Source organism: Nelusetta ayraudi, unplaced genomic scaffold (genome assembly GCF_046127955.1).
Source record: "Nelusetta ayraudi isolate G7.1 ecotype Tasmania unplaced genomic scaffold, CSIRO-AGI_Nayr_v1 ptg000022l, whole genome shotgun sequence".
Lineage (NCBI taxonomy): Eukaryota > Metazoa > Chordata > Actinopteri > Tetraodontiformes > Monacanthidae > Nelusetta > Nelusetta ayraudi.
Window position 1 is genome coordinate 2,596,849 of NW_027466072.1, and position 18,152 is coordinate 2,615,000.

General features: G+C 46.4%; 1 protein-coding gene across 1 annotated transcript in view; it reads left to right on the forward strand.

Moving 5' to 3' along the window:
• Positions 1-18,152, forward strand: part of LOC142889383 (protocadherin-15-like) — a 144,249-nt gene that overhangs the window by 39,492 nt on the left and 86,605 nt on the right. The window contains exons 3-8 of the mRNA XM_076028094.1: positions 2,995-3,009; positions 4,527-4,592; positions 11,187-11,347; positions 12,152-12,307; positions 16,213-16,332; positions 16,457-16,567. Coding sequence (XP_075884209.1) covers positions 2,995-3,009; positions 4,527-4,592; positions 11,187-11,347; positions 12,152-12,307; positions 16,213-16,332; positions 16,457-16,567 — 629 coding nt within the window. The remainder of the gene's footprint in view (positions 1-2,994; positions 3,010-4,526; positions 4,593-11,186; positions 11,348-12,151; positions 12,308-16,212; positions 16,333-16,456; positions 16,568-18,152) is intronic.

Genomic DNA, 18,152 nt, shown 5'->3' on the forward strand with positions numbered 1-18,152 from the left:
GACCGGTGCCCAGGTGGAGCGGGACCATTTGCATAAACCAAAAGAGTTGTGATAAATTTCCTCCTCTTCCTCCAGCCGCTTGCTTCCTCCTCCTTCCACCCTGGATCTCGCGGCGGGGGCTGAAATCACCCCCACGCAGGATTAAATGTAGGGCCTGCTAACAGTATTTGGCAGCGTAATTAATTTCGTCTCGGCGGCCGCGATGCAAATACCTGCAGGAATTAGTTCTAATCAAGGCCCTGCCAACTCTTTAGTCCCCAGAATTGCAATTAATCACAAACAAAGTTGATCGCGAATCGGCTCCTGCAGCTTCCCCGGCTCGCCAAGCTGTGTTTTCTTCTTCTTTTTCTTCTCCTTCTTTTTTTCTCCTTCTGGATTTTGCTCGGTGATTCCTCCTTGTGTTCATTTGTCACTTTGAATCCCAAAGCGGGAATTGTTTCCTGCTTGGTGCTGTTCACCTTGTACAATTTGAAGGCACTCTGAGACTTGGACGGGGGAGATAGAGGGAAGGAGGGAGGGAGGGAGGGATGTTGACACGCCCCGTGGAGAGCAAATGGCTGCTTAGTAATAGATGAGGGGCATCGGCTTACACTGCAGGAGGGAGACACATCTGTCAGGTGCTGCTCGCACACACACACACACACACACACACACACACACACGCCAGTTGGTCAGGTGTGATGTAACCTGTGACTGCTGTTCAGCGTCTGTTGCTGGCCTGCGATGTTGGAGGAGGGGTTGTGGTAAAGTTGTGTTGTGCCATCACTGAATGATTGCGGTTTGTTAAGAAACGCCTAAATATAAAAATATGTCACATCTTCAAGATCAGATATTTGCTCCCCCACGTTTTCGTTCCCCAGGCTCAAACTTCACAGGTGTGCGGCAATTTTCGCGTTAGTTGAAAATTGCCAAAGATTGTGTGGTCGTTCGGCAGTTCGTATGATACACGATCAATAATACCCAGTGTAACATAGTTTGGCAAATGTGTCATCCTGCTGTGGTCTGTCGGAGTTTGTCTTACGCTCAGCAAAGCGTGATTGGTTGAATGTTAAGCCCCGCCCCCTGAACAGGTGTTGACGGGTGCGCGATAATTTCACTCAAAATACAATCATTTGGAGTCTCTGCTGCGATTTCCCACCTGCGTTCAGCGTCGCCAGGGGGGAAATCGTCGTCAGCAAAAGTTTTGAAAGAGTTGAAAAGTGACAGTCTGGAAGGCTTTTATTCGCACGCAGCGCAGAATCATGACGCTCGACTCTCGCTTCAAGAATTTACAGTCGAGGCAGCCGGAGCCTTCGACAGTCTGTAAACACCAAGGATGTTTTTCACGAACAGGTGGCTGCTGACGAAAGCTGCATCCCTGATGGCAGCTGGTTCGTTCGCTGCTGTCCGGTGGCTTATCCATCATGGGGCCCACTGATTGGTCCACGCCCTCCTCGGCACTCCAACGGCTAGGTGGCCTGGTGATTGGTCGCCTGTTGAATCAGTCATTGGTCTAACTGAGACAAGTCTAGAGAGAGACCAAAACCCTCAAGCTTCTAGAACTAGCAGCAGTTTGGTTTTATTATTTTAAGAGAGAAATCTTTTGGCGAAGAAAAATACCTAAGCTCTTATTCTTTAAAGGCCCAGTTTGTGAGATTTGGTGGCCTCTGGTGGTAGGAAAGCATACTGCAAACAGTATTAATCTTTATCTCCGGTCATTTTTGTACCAACAGTGATGTCAGGGTTAAATGAGTCAAAAACCCTGAGCAGATTCTCCTCCAGGGCCTCTGCAGAAACCAGGAAGTGGTTTGAAAAAAAATATTAAAGATATAAATCCTTGTAGACAGAGAACAAACACACACCAGTTCAGTATTTCCTAGCGTCAAATGTTGCACGCTGGATTGCAAATTACAATCTTGCACTCAGTAATTGATTGAATTCAATTGAATAGCGGATAAAATAAGACAAGAAGAAATAGCCAACGATATGCACGACAACAACTCAACTTATTTGGCAACATGACACAAGATGTTTCTTTATTACAATACCGAGTGTACCAGTGGCGTAAATGCATGGCACCGCTTTTCGACTGACATTCAAATCGACGTGTGAAGCCGACCAAACACATTTGCCACTTTCTCAGCGCTGACAAATCACACAGCAAACCATTTCCAGCGCGCAGATCGGCTCTTGCTGAGCTGCGGGACGGCTCAATCTGCGTTTGGGAACATTCAATATGTCTCCCGTGGCAACAGACGAGGTACAATGGCCACGAATTTGCTTCCATAATCTATGATGCCCGAACACTGTGACACTTCGTCATCGTCAAGAAAAGAAAGGAAGACATAAAAGGCAGAGAGAAAAGGAGAAAGAGTTGTTGTCCATGCTATTTGTTTGTCGGGGAGAGCACATGTCCATCTTTGAGTGTTTTCCCAGAGTTCCTCTCTGCTCGGCTCTCGGTGGAGAAGATGGTCACAGGAGGACGTCAGCGCTGCTTTAGATGCCTCTGAAGCATTTAAGCTCCCAGTTTGACTTCAACATTATTTCCCCTATTTCCCCTTATGTACACACAGATATATGTATCTGTGTGTACATATATATATATATATATATATATATATATATATATATATATATATATACATATATATATATATATATATATATATATATATATATATACATATATATATATATGTACACACACATGTATTTTATATATTAATTGCATTTTTTTTCAGCTGTGGATGTGGGCGGAAAAGCTCCTTGCAGATAAGCAGATTTGCAAACCGGCCCAGACGTTCTCCAAACACTCGCTCCACTTCGTATCTGCAACGTTTCATTGGCTGAGCATGTCTTCTCCTTCTGGTTGACTCTAATCATGTCTCATTTTTTTCCTCCCTCTCTCTCTCTCTCTCTCTCTCTCTCTCTCTGCTGTTTGTTCCGCTGCCTGTGATCTCTCCCTCTCCCGGCCGCCTCCTTCGCTGCTCCTCTGCTCCGCGTCGGCTTCTGCAGATTGGCAATACGAGGGTAACCACGGCCTCTTCCTTTTCTTCTCCTCCTCCTCCTCTTCTTCATCCTTTTTTAACCCTGTGTTCCATCATTGTGTTAGTTAATTAACCCCCTGTGAACCTTGCAGAGGTGGTTGGTGGTGGTGTGGGGGGTCGGGGGGGTTGCATGTGTCACTGCAGCTGTGGAAGCAGCAGTAACACTGTCAGACCAGGAGACCCCCCCCAATCCCCAACCCCCACCCCCCGACATCGCCGCTCTCTGCTGCTGAGCATCTGCACACTGACAGAGAGGAGACTGCTGCTTAAGTCCATGCGCATGAACATCTTTTTCCACATGTATATTTGAAAATAAATAGATTGTCTCCCTCATTGGTGTGTGTTCAGTTGTCTGTGTCACGCTCATCAGTTCCGTTTACTGCTGAGACAGATAGAGATAGAGGAAAAAAAACTGAGGGAAATGAATTAAATCTTTTCCAGACTTGTTTTGGGGAGTTTATTTGCTGATGAGAACTCATAATTGACGTTTTGAGGTCATTTTGCTATTTTCCTGGGTGCCTAATGAGACGGGTAATCGGAAAAACGGAAAAAGTCAGCAAATGTCTGTTCCAGCGTGCATCTCATTGGCCGGTTGAAGTAGCATGTCCCGCCCATCAGACTTGATTAGACTTGATTAAACTTGTGATGTCATGACACATTTCACAGTTGGAAAACAACTGAATGCAGATTGTTTCTATTCTGAAGTGACAGTATAGAGTGTAATGATATATAGAGAGTATAAAGTACAGGATAGGCCTACTGCAGTGTATTGAGCTAAAATATAAAAATGATGAACTATACAACAGTGTGCTCAGTCTGATGGTGCGTAACGTCATTAATCGTCCCCTCTATTAACTTGAGCCAAACTGGTGAGGAATGTTCCACATTAACACATAAGTGGCTGACGCAGCTAATCGTCCATAGCTATTACCCTGCTAGCGAGCCAAGCTAACGCAGCTCCTGCTGGTGCCAATGAAACACTTGCAGGTGGTCAGCACAGATAGAAATGGGGGGGGGGGGGGAAACAACAACAAAAAAACAACTTGTGTCCCTGTTCAGTTGCGCAAACTGTTGAAAATAAGTGGTGACATAAGAGTGCGGAAAAAAGGGGAATTTATTCAAACAAGCTTCCACCAGCTGATAAGATTTTCAGAATGGTTACAACGGGCTCCTTTGCCAATTGTCAATTATGAGTTCATCTCTGGCGAAAAGTCAAATCATTTCAGACAAGTGAATTTCTTTTTTCCCCAGTTTTCAATTTCACATTTTGTCAGAGGAAAATTGAAGCGATAGGCATCACACAAATCATTTGTCTCTCTGCTGCAACGTGTTGTGGAAACCTCATGTTTAACCCCCCTTAAACCATACCTGATCTGTCCCAAATGTAGAGAATGCTAATCTTTCCGTCTTATTAAAGTTGATGTAAAGGAGTGACATTTACAAAGGAAACTGCTGCAAAGTCTTGATCTTCTTCTCCTCTTTTTTTCTCCACTTTCCCAGAATGTAAACTGTCTCGGTCGGGGCCTCCGGCCACCATCGTCGCCATCGATGAAGAGAGCCCCAACGGTAAAGTCCTTAGCTTTTCTTTCTTTTCTTCCTGTGTGTGTGTGTGTGTGTGTGTGTGTGTGTGTGTGTGTGTGTGTGTGTGTGCAGGGAACGGCTTGTATTTGGCTCGCTCCTTTTGTGCGACATCGCTTTTCATGCGCGGCGTCTGTTTTTGCAACCTTCCCTTCAAAGCAGCAGCTGATTGATGGGAGACAGAACCAAAATAGTGCCAGTTGGAACATTTCTGTTCCAATCTGCATAGTTTTTTTTTAACATGTAAACCATCCGGAGAATCTACCGGAGAACCTACTCCCCCACTACAAGGAGGAACGAAAGGCATCAAATGTGGGTGTCAGTCGGAGCAGCTGGACCAGGCACTGATGAAGATGTGGGTCAGAGTGGATCCGGCAAGGAAAAGAATAAATTTGTCTTGCGCCTTCTTCTCCTTTTGGCCGTTCCCAGTCAGGCGGCGGCGCAGCCAATCATCCGCCTCACCAGCCACCAGCCTACCAACTCGCCAAACTTCCTCTTTCACCATATCCATCCATCCATCTCCTTCCTGCTCTTCCTCCAGGCCTCCTGCCTGCCTCTTCCAACCTCACTATATTTGCCATCCCTGCTCTGGACACGTCCAGAACCCTCTCAGCCTCGTCCGGCCTCTTCTGGTCTTGTCTCCAAAATGATGGAGTCATTCCTGCTTCTTTCCATCTGGAAAGACCCTCAACTCTTTAATCTCTTCTCAGACTTTGTTGTCTGTCCTTACCGTCGCACTATGCCACGGGTTTGAACCTTTTCTGGTGATGCACCGTCTGTCATTACGCTTCGAGATGAAACTGCAAACTAAGAACAAATATATTTTATTGTACCAAAAAAATATAGGTCGTCTCTTCAACCTTTTTCTCAACTGATCCATTTACTTTTATACTGCTAGAACTATTTCAGTCTTAATGATTTCATCAGTGCAGTTTTATTTATTTACTGAGCCTCAAAGTCAGAGTGAGACGCATCCAGACGGATTCCTGGTGACGTCTCGACTGCAGCTCCTCCTTTGGCTTCCAGCATCTTTGACCTCGGCCTTGAAGTTTATTTTTCTGAGAGAATATTCCCAATGTGTCAATTATTTTTATTTATTTATTTTTTAAATTCTGGTTGAGGGTGTGTAGGGTGGTAGTTTTGAGACCTTCCTGGCTAATTAGCGACTGCTGGATTGACGCTCCAGCCACTTAGATGACACCGAACGTCAAAGAGGTGCTTTGGCGGCGGAGTCTACATCAGAGAGAGAGAGAGATAGAGAGAGTGAGAGAGGGAGCTGTTGTGTGGCAAGTGCAGGGGGAGGGAGATTGGCTGTGTGTGTGTGTGTGTGTGTGTGTGTGTGTGGGGGGGGGGGGGGTCGGGTCTTAAATGACGGGTGTAATCCTTCCAGTCATGATTAAATTAGGGCTCGTGTGGGACGAGATGAAGGCCACTGAATCTGCAGGTGAGTGTACACAGAGAAAAAAGAGAGCACCTGGTGTATGTGTGTGTGTGTGTGTGTGTGTGTGAGGGTGAGGGTGAAACGCCCTCTTCTTATCTCAGGCCTGAAGTTTGGTTTTCCAGAATAGAAACCTGCCACACGCCTGGCTGTGTTTGCTTTTTAAGGAAGTACTAAATTGTGGGATCTGATGGTTCTAATCCAAAGCGACATGAGAGGAGATTAGCATGGAGGCGGCAGCGGCGGTGAACCTCGACTTGCATCTAAGCAGCCAATATTTTCATTCGCAGAATATTTGGCGGGTAACTCTAATCACACTTGGCAGCTCGATCGGCCAGGACCAAAGTCTTGCCTTCTCCTGAGCCCTCCTCCAAAATATCAAAACTCCAATCTTTTTTTTTTTTTTCTGAATTCCAAATTGCTGAACTGACAGAGCTACTGTACGGCTGTGTTTTAGTTGCCAGCGGCTTGCAGGAAGCCACGGTGGAAGCATTGAAGGCTCGGTAAAAGGCAGTTTTGACCAGAAGGTGAGAGAACATTTAAACCAATGAGGAAGCTTTTTCCCTCCAACTCTGGGAATTGAACTGGAAAAGGAGAGAATGACAGTGAAGAGGACCCAAAAATGTATTAAAATTCTTTGGACTGGACAGTAAGGACAAGATATTGAATTAATCCCAGAGGAAATTGCTTGTATGTTCCAGATGCTCCAGTATTGCAACAAAAATAAGTAAAAATATATACATGAATAGCAGTTGGTGCCATTAGGGGTGTTTGCAAAATATAGTAACTGGAGGGTGTTCAACAGACCTCGATCTGAGTATTAAAGATAATGGCAATCAAGTCCAGGACCTGCTTCCTTAGAACCAGACCGAGTCCCACTGGAGTGTGTCAACACGTACAGGAGTCGAGTCAGATGTCGGCTCTTTGGGTTTGGTGAAGGTTCTGCAAAGACTTTTACACATCAAGTTTGGTGAACATCGTAGAGCATCATGGGACACTCACCGTGCAATCGACTGTAGTGCAGTGTTGTTGGCCAGTGGTGAGTGGGACAGATGGACCATCAGACATCCGACATCCCATTTCTGAAGGTTATTTTTTCCTGGTTTTTCTCTCCCAGAGAAAAGCAAACATCCAGCAGATGTAGGAAAAGCTTTCGCCTGGCTCGTCATGTCGTCGGCTCGTATCAGCCTGTTGGCGCTGGTTTGTTTCCCACCAATGTCCCACCCCGTCATCCCCCCCCGTGTCACCAGTTACATGTGCATGTGTTTGTTTTCTCATAAAATGCACAAAGGGAAATAGAATTTAAACACCCTGCACCAAACAAAGACAAAGCTTTCCATCTCCCACAGTATCTCTGCAAAAGGTCAGCAGAGGCAGACAAGATGCAAAAAAAAAAAAACCCTCCTGAGATACAGCAAAATAAATCAAGTTGGCTTTGAAGGTGAGCGCCATCTCCGACATGTCACTTTCTAGAAAGCAGCGAGTTCCAGGGCGTGACAGACATGCCTAAAGGTCGTCTCTCAGCCCCGAGCAGCAGCTGTAGGTCGCACTCGCACCAGTGCACGGCCAGGCTGCCAATCGAGCGAGCAAAGGGACGTGCGCACCTGCGCACGTCAGATGCAGCCCAGATGCGTCGCCTTGTCCTTTAGCCTGACGTGTTTATTGTCCACATGACAAACGTGCAAAAATCTTGAGCTCGAGCCTGAGGATTAGTCTCCGCCACCCCCTAAAAGGGCTGTTGAGAAATAATTTAGTACTGGAATGGTTTGTATGCATAATGCCTCGTATTACTCTGCGGCTGTGAAATGGTGTTACAGATTTAATAGAGAGTCGCGCTGCAGGGCGATTATCTCGGGTTGGTTTTGCCGGCGAGAGACTGGAGGAAAGACGCAGGGCTTAGCGGGGAAGCGAAGACAGACGGGAGGGTGACAGGATACAAGCGAGGCTTGTGTTTCCCTCAGGAAACTGTTGTAAAATAGGAGATAATGTTGAATTTCGGGACGTGATTTTAATGACGTCGAGCGGAAGGGTGACCAGAGTGAGCGAAAGAGGGTCGAGGGTGAGACACGAGCGCGCACACTCAACGACGGCAACAACCGACGCCATAACAATGCATTCACGACGCCATAAAATCACCTTTATTCATGGCTCCAATATCATCAGAACACTGCAGTGAAGGATCCCCCGGGGGTCCGCGTGTCACTTCAAGGGCTGGAATTTTTCATAGTGAATGGAGAGCGTTACCTGCTGCTGCCACATAAATGAGTTGAAGTTTGTCCTCAGTGTGTATTTATATTGTAACGTAAAGGTAACGCTGTGACGTAAACGTAAAGTTATGTTAGCATTTCGCCATTACAGCAACAACAACAAAACCATGCAAAGGCTACTAACTAGCGTTACACATGTAGCAAAGCGTTGAAATGCATGTTGTTTTAGCCTCACGTTCGTTCACAGAGATGCGCCTGAGCATTTTCTCTGCCGTTTCCACGTGCCACAAGGGGGAGCTGCGGCCAACGTCAATTTTGTTTGATGGGCGTGTTTAGTTTAGCGCTGTATGAGGAATGCGCCGCTGTAGCAAGCTAGCTAAACACTATCTATCTAATATAGGTCTAATCTAAACTTTCATGACAATTGGGCTATTCTAACTACTTCCTGCCTCACAGTCAAAGGTCACATGCAATGTGAGCTTACATGTTGCTGTCGAAGGCTACTCCGCTTGACTGAAGAGCTGGCTTTAGTTTCAAACACCCGCGCACACACACACACACACACACACAAACAAGCAAACAAACAAAGCAACAGAGCAGTTGCCCGCTGAACTCTGCTCTGGAAGCCCCGCCTGGCAGACGGCTGAGGCAGCAGGAAGAGTTAGCGCTCCCCTCTCGGCCTCTTCGCTCTGCGTTTCAATCCCACTCCATCTCCACTCGTCCTTTTTAGCTGACTGTCCTCTTTGTAATTATTAGTCCTTGTGCTTTCTCTTCTTGGACGTTCCGCTGCCTCTTTCTACTCCTTTTGTTCTATCACACACACACACACACACACACACACACACACAAACGCACAGGCTTTAACGCTCGGGTCACGTGGGTCAGTTTAATCAGAGCTCAGGAGTGCAGCATTCCGCTGCACAACCTTCTTAGTTGAGGTCAGAGTGAGGACAGCACAATTACAACAACAATTTAAACAATTTCAAGGAACTGTAATTGAAAAAGTTGGTTTGCCCTTGTTTTTGTTTTCCACTTGTTTAATAAGAAAAAAGTGGAATAGTCACTGGTGCGCGATGAAACTCTTCTCATGGCCAAATTCATTTTCTGTATTTTCTCATCTAAAGGAACCAAAACCATCAAACCTCTGCATTGCCACTGGCAGCAGCAAATCAGAGCATTTTGCACGCTTGCCTGTTGCGGCACAAAGGTCCGTGAACCAATTTGAAATTTTCTGTTTCAGCCCAACATCAGATTGTTGGCTGTGCATATATTTTCACTGTTACATGTGGCACAACCATTGACTCCAAGTGAAGCGTGGCCATTTCTTTCTTGAACTTAGTCCAAATCAGGCTAAATCAACATTTGGTCAATTTAGACCAACAACAAATTTGAACCAGTTTGTCACGCCGTGATTTTAATGCTCCTGTCCATTTTGACCGCCAGCCATTTTTAGTCCTCCCGGTTGGTGCTCCCGGCTGGCACTTACAGTCAATGATACAAACACAGTCCTCGCACAACACAGCCACATTGAAGTCGTTGTGGGCCAGAGAAGTCGCCTTGGGTTTGCCTTGAATGAGATGTGTTGCAGCACGCAGGACTCGTGCGTGTTTTTTATTTTTCCTTCTGAGGTTCTGCCTTTAAAGCATCGTGGACCTGAGGGCTCACTTCTTCTTCCACAGACTTCTGTCATCTTGCAGGCCGCTGTCTCGTCATTCCCTACAACCTACCTGTGAAAGCATCAGCTGCTCTTGATGCAGACGGAGCGACGCCCCATTAGCCACGAACGCCTGAAATCTGTATGGCGTCATTTTACACAGTGAATTAAAAAAAAAAAAAACATAGACACGCTGGACTGGATTAGAGGGAACATCATAAGGTGGCCTTTTATGATGATGTCACACAAAAAAGATAGAAATGCAACCTTTGGCCCTTAAGTTTTATTTTGAAAGGGTGCCATTGATTTCTTCTTCTTCTTATTGACTCCTGACTAGCAGGATCGCTGAGACTCGGAGTCCTTGCAGACGCACCTGAAGTGGTCACATTTAAATTTCTCCCAACTGGTCATAATGTGATGAGACCAATCAGATTGACCTTTCGTGTTGATCTCGAGTTGATTGGCTGAAGTCTTTATTGTCCCCAGAAGGCTTTTTGATTCACAGCAGTTGTTGAAAAGTTGCGAAGGGTTTTACTGGGAGTTTTCCATGGACTCTCGTCCACATGGGCTTAGTTTGCATGCGGCTCGTCAAGCTAACCCTCCTTCGAATCGGTGTGTTTAGTCGCAGCACCTGCTGGCAGCTCTCAGCCAGGCGCTGCGATTATGTGGTGCTCACCAGATCAGCGAATGCACCCCATCGAGGCTGAAATCCTCAGACGCTTTGCTTGTTTCTCATGCGCCTCAGTGTTTGGAATAATTCACAGCTGCGGCGAGTGAAAACATCAGCAGCCGTGTCTGTTTTTTTCCTGCTGATCTCACATGAAGATGTGGCTCATTGAGAGAGAGGCCAAAGTGGATGTTTTGGCCAAAAACAACTAGGTTTAGGTTTGTATCTTTGCAGTTATCCCGTGAAACCCGACTTGCTTGGGATTTTTTCTTGGAGATAGTTTATTTCCAGGCTAGCCGGGAAGCGCTACTCTGGATCCACCGACGTATGTGATCTGATTTCAACCACATCTAAATTGTTCATCCTCTGTCTCTGGTTCTTCGTATCTCTCCATCTGGGTGCCCTTGGCCTTGGCTATAACATCAAAACATACCCAATGACTAAGCCTCTGCCGATCAGTTCCTGTTTTTTGTTTTTGGGTTTTTCATGTGTTTAGCTTGGGGCTGTCGCTCTGCTAAAATTGTTTCAGTGATGCTCCCACCACTCAGACGTGTTGTTGTCCGGGTCATTTAAGGACTCTCTGGTTGTTTTGTGTTATGTTTTTTTTTTCCCACAGGAACATTATTGGTGGAAAACATGCAAATAAACGGAGTGGCTGAGGGACCGGACCGAACCATCTCTCTGTCTCTGAGGGATAACCATGACCACTGGGTGATCCTGGATCCTTCCAAACAAGCACTTTACCTGAACAGCACCGGACGGGTTCTAGACAGAGATGTAAGCAAACCACTGGAGTGAAAAATAGTTTTCAGACACCCTTAAAATTTTACTCAGTCCCAATTAGTGTGATTGCTGGGATTTTTTGATGTTTCGAAACGTTTGGCTGCATCAGACGCACACAGACAAATGGGAAATATTCTGTTCTTGTAGTTATGATGTGGATGTGTTGCAAGTAACACATTCAGTTCAGAGCTGGACAGAACAGTGCACATGCAGGATGTGTGTACTCTGAGACTGAAGACTGATTCTTAGTGCAATACAGTGCCTCCCAAATGCATGAGGTGTCCAAAAACTTTTTTCCACGACTGTATTATTGACCTGTGGCTTGTGAAAAAACTTTTTTTTTTTATGTTCTTCTGAGCCTGAGCCAGTCTTAATCGCATTAACGCCGTCTGTTGAATTCACAGTGTTTCTAATGTAATTCCCCTTGAGCAGTCGGAGATAAATCCCTCAACTTTGCTCGGTTGTCTTTGCTTTGCTACAAAGAACAGATATGGCAGAAACATATTTCACAGCCCCCTGACTTCTCTCAGAATTAGTTTCTGTGTGAGAATCAAAGTTTTTGCAGCATCTCAGCTGGAAAACAACCAACCTCCTGTTGTTTTGCTCCAAAGAGTCGCAAAAGAAAATGTTCTTCAAAAGTCTCATCTGGCACCAGAACTTCATCTGTGCAGAGGCACTGTTTGCTTCGTCTTACCATTTATTTTATTATTTACTAAAAATGTTTTGGTGCTGCTGTTTCAAAACAGCTTTTAATCCCTTGTTTGTGTTTTTGTCTTGTTTTCTTTTTCTTTCTCTCAGCCTCCTTCGTATATTCAGTCCATTGTGGTTCAGGTTCAGTGCACCAACGAGCTGGTCGGCACCGTGATTCTGCATGAGGTTCGCATCGTTGTTCGGGATCGCAACGACAACGCACCTCACTTTCAACAGCCAAGATACTACGTCGCTGTCAGCGAGGTAACAAAGAAACATGCTTGCACACATACACGCACACTCACACACAAGTCAACATTTAAATAGTAATGGAGTTCTACCTGGAGGTGTCCTTGGTCCTTTGGTATTTCAGCTCTTCCATTGCAGCAGCCTTGCGATTGTTGTTATTTTCTGAGAAAAAAAAATCCCTCTGGATCGTCTGTAAACAGAAGGTTTACGACCTCCTGCCTTAACTGTGGGTTTTCTATTCCTGCTCAACCAGATACTTTGTTGGATCTTCCTGTATGTTTGGAAAAGGGAGAAAAACAAGGCCACCCCAGCAAGGGGATGTTATGTCAGGCTGCATATTTTAGCACAAGATTTTTGGAAAAGTGCGATTTTTGGAGAGCTCACCGACAGGCTCGTGAAATTTATTGTTGTAAACCGTTGGTAAAGTCATTTATTTTGCACAATGCGGAACCTCTAATTTTAGATATTTTGGTCCATCCCTCCATCGATCTACGTCACAGCCCTTTAATTTTATTCGGCACACTTTCACTCAGGGTCGCGGCAGTGCCGCAGCCCGTCCCAGCTATCCTGCACTGTGAGCGCCGTTTGTTGAATGAAATATCCTGCAAATAAAGGTTATGGCCGTATACTAATAATGGTTTAAATTCAAACCTTGTTATTGCGGGTGGTGCCGCTGTCTGTCACGGTGGCAGGTACTGGACTCCTGGGCCTGAGGTTATCGACCACGAGGGGGAAGAAAGAGCTCCGTTCCGGTGCTGCACACACATCCAATAAATCAGCCGTAGTAGCAACCAAGGTTTTCCCATGATGCCGTGAGGGTCACATCCACGGCCAAAACACAGCAGCGACGAACGCTGCATGCTGAGGCGGAAGTGGCGTCGGCCGCAGAGTGCCGTGTGTTTGTTTCCCACTGAAGGATCCCTGCAGCGGAATTTGCAATTGTGCACGGCGCTCGGCTTGTCAGGAAGGACGCTGAGTTTTGCGGGCAGCCGAGGAAAGAATCTAAATCTGCACTTTGCAGGCTTCCCCAACGTTCTTTGAGATGCCAAATCCCGCCGGCTGGCGTGTCCCCGGGAGTCCGGCGGGAGGCTCAGGCTCGGCCCGGTCGAGGCAGAGTGCTCAGCGCGGCCGGCAGCAGAAGATCTCATTATGCAGCACTTCCACAAGCCTGTCCTCCTCAATCTGTCTCTTACCCCTTTTTCTCCTTCTCATGGCCTGTTTTCTGCAGGCCGCCACCCACGACCCACCAGCAGCCTTTCTCTTGGTTAGCCAACCCCTCCGCAGCCTCCCCCACCTCCCCCTCTGCACCCCAGTCGCCTCCACTTCATCCTTCTTCCACTCCACGCAGCTTTTTTTTTTCCTGTTTCCTCATTACCTCCCGCTAGAATAATCCCTTCATTTCTCTTCAGTGAACACCCTAATTTCAAGAGATGATCTCTACGCCAGGCTGGGGTTAATGTTGCAGCAATGATTTTTTTATTTTTTTATTTTTTTGCAGAGGGGTAGGGAGGTGGGGGGAGTGAATACATTTGCTGTAATGTGGGTAATAACGAAGATTAGAGTGAAATGTTGCTCATTAAGCAGACATCTATTGTCTAATTTGCTTCAGTTGCATCTGGAACTGGAACCAGCCAGTGCGTTAAATTTCATATTCAGGGAGAGAGCCAGAGTCAGGAGTTCATCCTGCTTTATCTCCATCATAACCCGCTCCATGTTGTCCATTATTTGCAATCGCTGGGTGCAAGACATTGGAACAAACCAATTTTGCCGCCGCCACAACGGAGTTATTTAGCAGAACGTCCGGGGACACAATTTATGAGCTTGCGGTAAAGGTTTTTGGGAGAGACAAGGTGATCCCGGCAGATGATTTTAGGGAGGAAAGTTGGCGTCGATGCAAAGTGGCAGTTTGAGACGTTCCTACGACTGCTGCTGCAAAAAAAAAAGAAAAGAAAAGTGCACGGCAGAGATAACTGTTGAAGGGGATGATATAACAAATCTTAAGTGCGGCAGACGAATTAAAAGTAATCTCACCTGCTTCCGTTGCTGCGGCAGAGATAAGACTCCAATGTGGACACGAAATCACAGAGAATTACAGCGCTCTGATTTTTACATCGGGCAGTTTTCCCCCCATCCTGTAATGTTTCCTGGCAAGTTTGTCGAGCAGCGTCTTAAGGGTTTCTCTCCAAAAATTCAAGCTGTAAGCTGTTTTTCCGATGAAAAGTGAGACGTAACCTTGCGAGGCGGCAAGATCGCAGAAAATCGAACAGTTTTTTACTTAACTCTCAAACTCAGCATTTAATGACTGCGATCACCCTGGCCGCCCTCGTGGATTTTCTTCCCAGCCCTGTTGACAAAAACACACCTGGTTCACTTTTGAACTCGATCAAGTTGCACTTGACATTTACGTAAACTTCACTCACTGGCCACTTCATCAGGGTCAAATGTTCCATTGCTTTTTAAACACAATAGCAAATGAGCCAATCACATGGCAGCAGATCAGTGCATTCAGGCACGTAGAGGTGGTGAAGACGACCGACTGAAGGTCAAAGCCAGCATCAGAACTGGGGAGGGAAGAACGTAGTTCTTGGTTTTCCAACCTGCTGTTCACATCACAACCATCTCTAGCATTTGCAGAACGGTCCCAAGAAGAGGAAATATTGCACACAGAGCGGCAGCTGGGTGGAGGAAAACTCATTGTTGATGTCAGGGGTCAGAGGTCAGAGTGGGCAAACTGGTTGGAGACTGTAGTAGAGAGACAACTGCACATTATCTCCAGTTTTGAAGCACTGGCCACTTTATTAGGTACCTGATGCTGGCAAGGCAACCTGCTGAATCCTCCGGTAGGTCTGTTTGACAAATGTAAATTCATGGACTTATTCAGAGTTGTTATATTGAAGATTGTATTGGTCGACTAAAAACAACTTTCACCAATAAGTTGGCTGGCTGATGGCCGAAAGCCGGCCGACACGACTCAGGTGTTGAGCCACACCGTGCCTTCCTGCTCTGAGCGGAAACAAGTTCATACCAGGTTGAAATCCCTCTCAACTCCACCTCTATGTGGCTTTAAATTTCAAGCCTGATTGAAAACCTTTTAGAGCAGATAAATCGCCCCTGAATATCAGACCGGCAACTTTTTTTTTTTCTTTTCATTGCTTTAAACCGGATCAAGATGTTCACGGCTTCCGCCACGGTGCACATATCTTTAACACTCCTGCTGTGTAACGGATGAGCCACGACGCGTCCCGACATCTTTCCGGTCGCTGATGTAATCTGTCTGCCTGTGAACTCTTCTAAAATCAGACCGCTTTTTTTTTTTTTTTCCCCAGGCCGACGTTACACAATCTTTTCACAGGATACATTCATTCGCTTTAGTTTTTAAGGAACACGCCACATGTGGTCGTCTCGTCATGCCTGTGCGAAAAAGACAAAAACAAAACATTTCAGGCAGGGAGTGAAATAACACAGACTGACAGAAATGAGACAAAGCGAGTTTTCTCTTTGTGCAACAAGAGACGGAGGAAGCGCCAAAGTTGCGGAGGAAGGATCAAAGACGAGCAGACGGAAGCTGCTGAGCAGTTTTCCTCCGTCACACAAGGTTATTACAGTCTCTGGGGACAAGGCGCAAGTCCCCCCCCCCTCTTCATTTTTTGTAATCTCTGCCACTCACAGACACAAAAGCACTTGTGTGACACCAGGAAGACAAGACAGCGGCGGCGGCGGCGGCAGGGGCGGCGGGGGTTGTGTGTTTGACGCCTGCCGTGCAACGTGAAGATGAATCTGCCTCAAAGTCGCCTTCAGAGCTGCTTCCTGACAGATCGGCCGAGGCTGTCTCACAATTATCCTCTCTCTGACTGCCCTGTCTGTGTGTGTGTGTGTGTGCGTGTGTGTGTGTGCGTGTGTGCGTGTGTGCGTGTTCCCAGCTGACACCCGTGGGAACCACCATCTTCTCCGGCTTCTGGGGGAACAACGGCGCCATGGACATCGACGACGGGCCCAACGGTCAGATCGAGTACACCATCCAGTACAACCCCAGAGACCCGGTAGGTCCGAACCCAACACGGAGGAAAGTGGACGTCGACCGGCGCTTTCGACCGATTTCCACTCTCAGTTCTGAAGGCCTTTTGCTTGGCCACGCCCGCTGACCACCAGTCTCCTGTGTCCCAGACCACCAACAGGACCTTTGACATCCCGCTGACGCTGTTCGGCGCCGTCGTCCTGCGTGAGCGGCTCAACTACGAGGAGATCACGCGCTACCTGGTCATCATACAGGCAAATGTAAGCACCTCTCCAGCACTTATGTAATGTTGAGGGAGGCAGGGGAAGGAGGGGGTGGGGGGGGGGGAATCAAGAATTTTATAGGGTTGCTTCATCAGAGACTCGGCTTGAAAGAACAATGGGGGGAGGAAGTGGGGTTGGGGAGCGTGGGGGGGTTGGCGGGGGGGTGATGTGAGAGGGAGTTTAGAGTCGGCAGCCCGGAGTGTTGTTATGTTTATGTCGTTGTCTTTTTTTTTTTTTTTTTCCCGGCGTGCTTGCCGTAACGACAACGCTGCCACCAGCGTCACCGACTCGCTCTCTCTAATCCTCCCGAGAGCCACAAACGCGGTGGCGAGTCCTCGTCAGCAGTGGAGTTCACTCCTTACATTCAAACTACCCACTTTTAATTACACACTGTGACGACCGCCACAGAAACACTTTTAGCGCCGAAAGCACCGTCAAGGGTCCCCAGGATGCTGAAAGATGCGTGCGCCTCTGATATGACGAGTGGTTGGAGAAGCGACGGGCAGAAACGACAACAACGACAACAAACTGAGGCGGAATCGGAGCTTTAGTTGCGGCCGCTACTCCCAGATTCCAATGGAGGTGTGACGAGCACTTTCCCAAAAGCAGGTTTATGTTTAGGCGACGGCGCAACCCGGTTCACGGCAGTGGATCAGATTCCCAAGAAAAGGAAGTCAAAGACACACATTGTCTGCTAAATTAAAAAAGAAAACACAATGGAAGTTTTTTTGCTCACAGCAGTTTCAGTTTCAGACACAAAAAGTAGTCGTGCCCTTAACACCTAATGGCATTTTAATGGCATTCTGGCAGATTAATGAAGTCATCAAAAAGTGAGAGTGCTGTAGTCGGCATATTGTAGATGACAGGACAATATATCACAGCACCATTCAGGAGAAACGCACCTTGTTATCAAATCGAATACAATTTAACTGTGACATAAATTACTTAGTGCATTATCTCAGTACAGACAATGAATATTGTATAAAATTCTCAACTCTTACTACTACTCCTACCCATTCTACTACTTCTGCTGCAAATTCTGCTATAACAAACTCCACTCATGTTAAAAAGATAGATGTCTCAGAAACTTGAATATGATGCAAACAGTTTTATAGTTTTAAAGTATAAATAAACAGACACCTCGTTTTTATCCATGTAACCTGCCTTATAACCACATAGTTACTGTTTATTTCACTAATTGTGTTGAAAGAAAGATACAATTAACAAAATAACATCCATTACCTAATAAAGTGGGCAGTAGCGCAGAGTGGCGGGGAACTAATTACAGAGAGATGTTGACGCAAACAGTCAACGAAACCCCGAGATAACCTGCTTTTTAAATTGAGATATCACTTAACACGTGACGGTTGTCCACCCGCTTCCACCGTGAGCTTGCAGTCTTTCAGCAGTCACGTGATCTTGTGGCATTTGGAGCTTAGACCAGCCGCGAGCACTTGACTGAGCAGATTCCAGCTGTATTTTCCAGTCATTTTGTTTGACTTCAAAAAAAGCAGCACTGTTATTTCAAGTTCAAGTTTTCTTTGAGGCACAGAAATTCATTATGAAAGCAACAAAGAGAAAT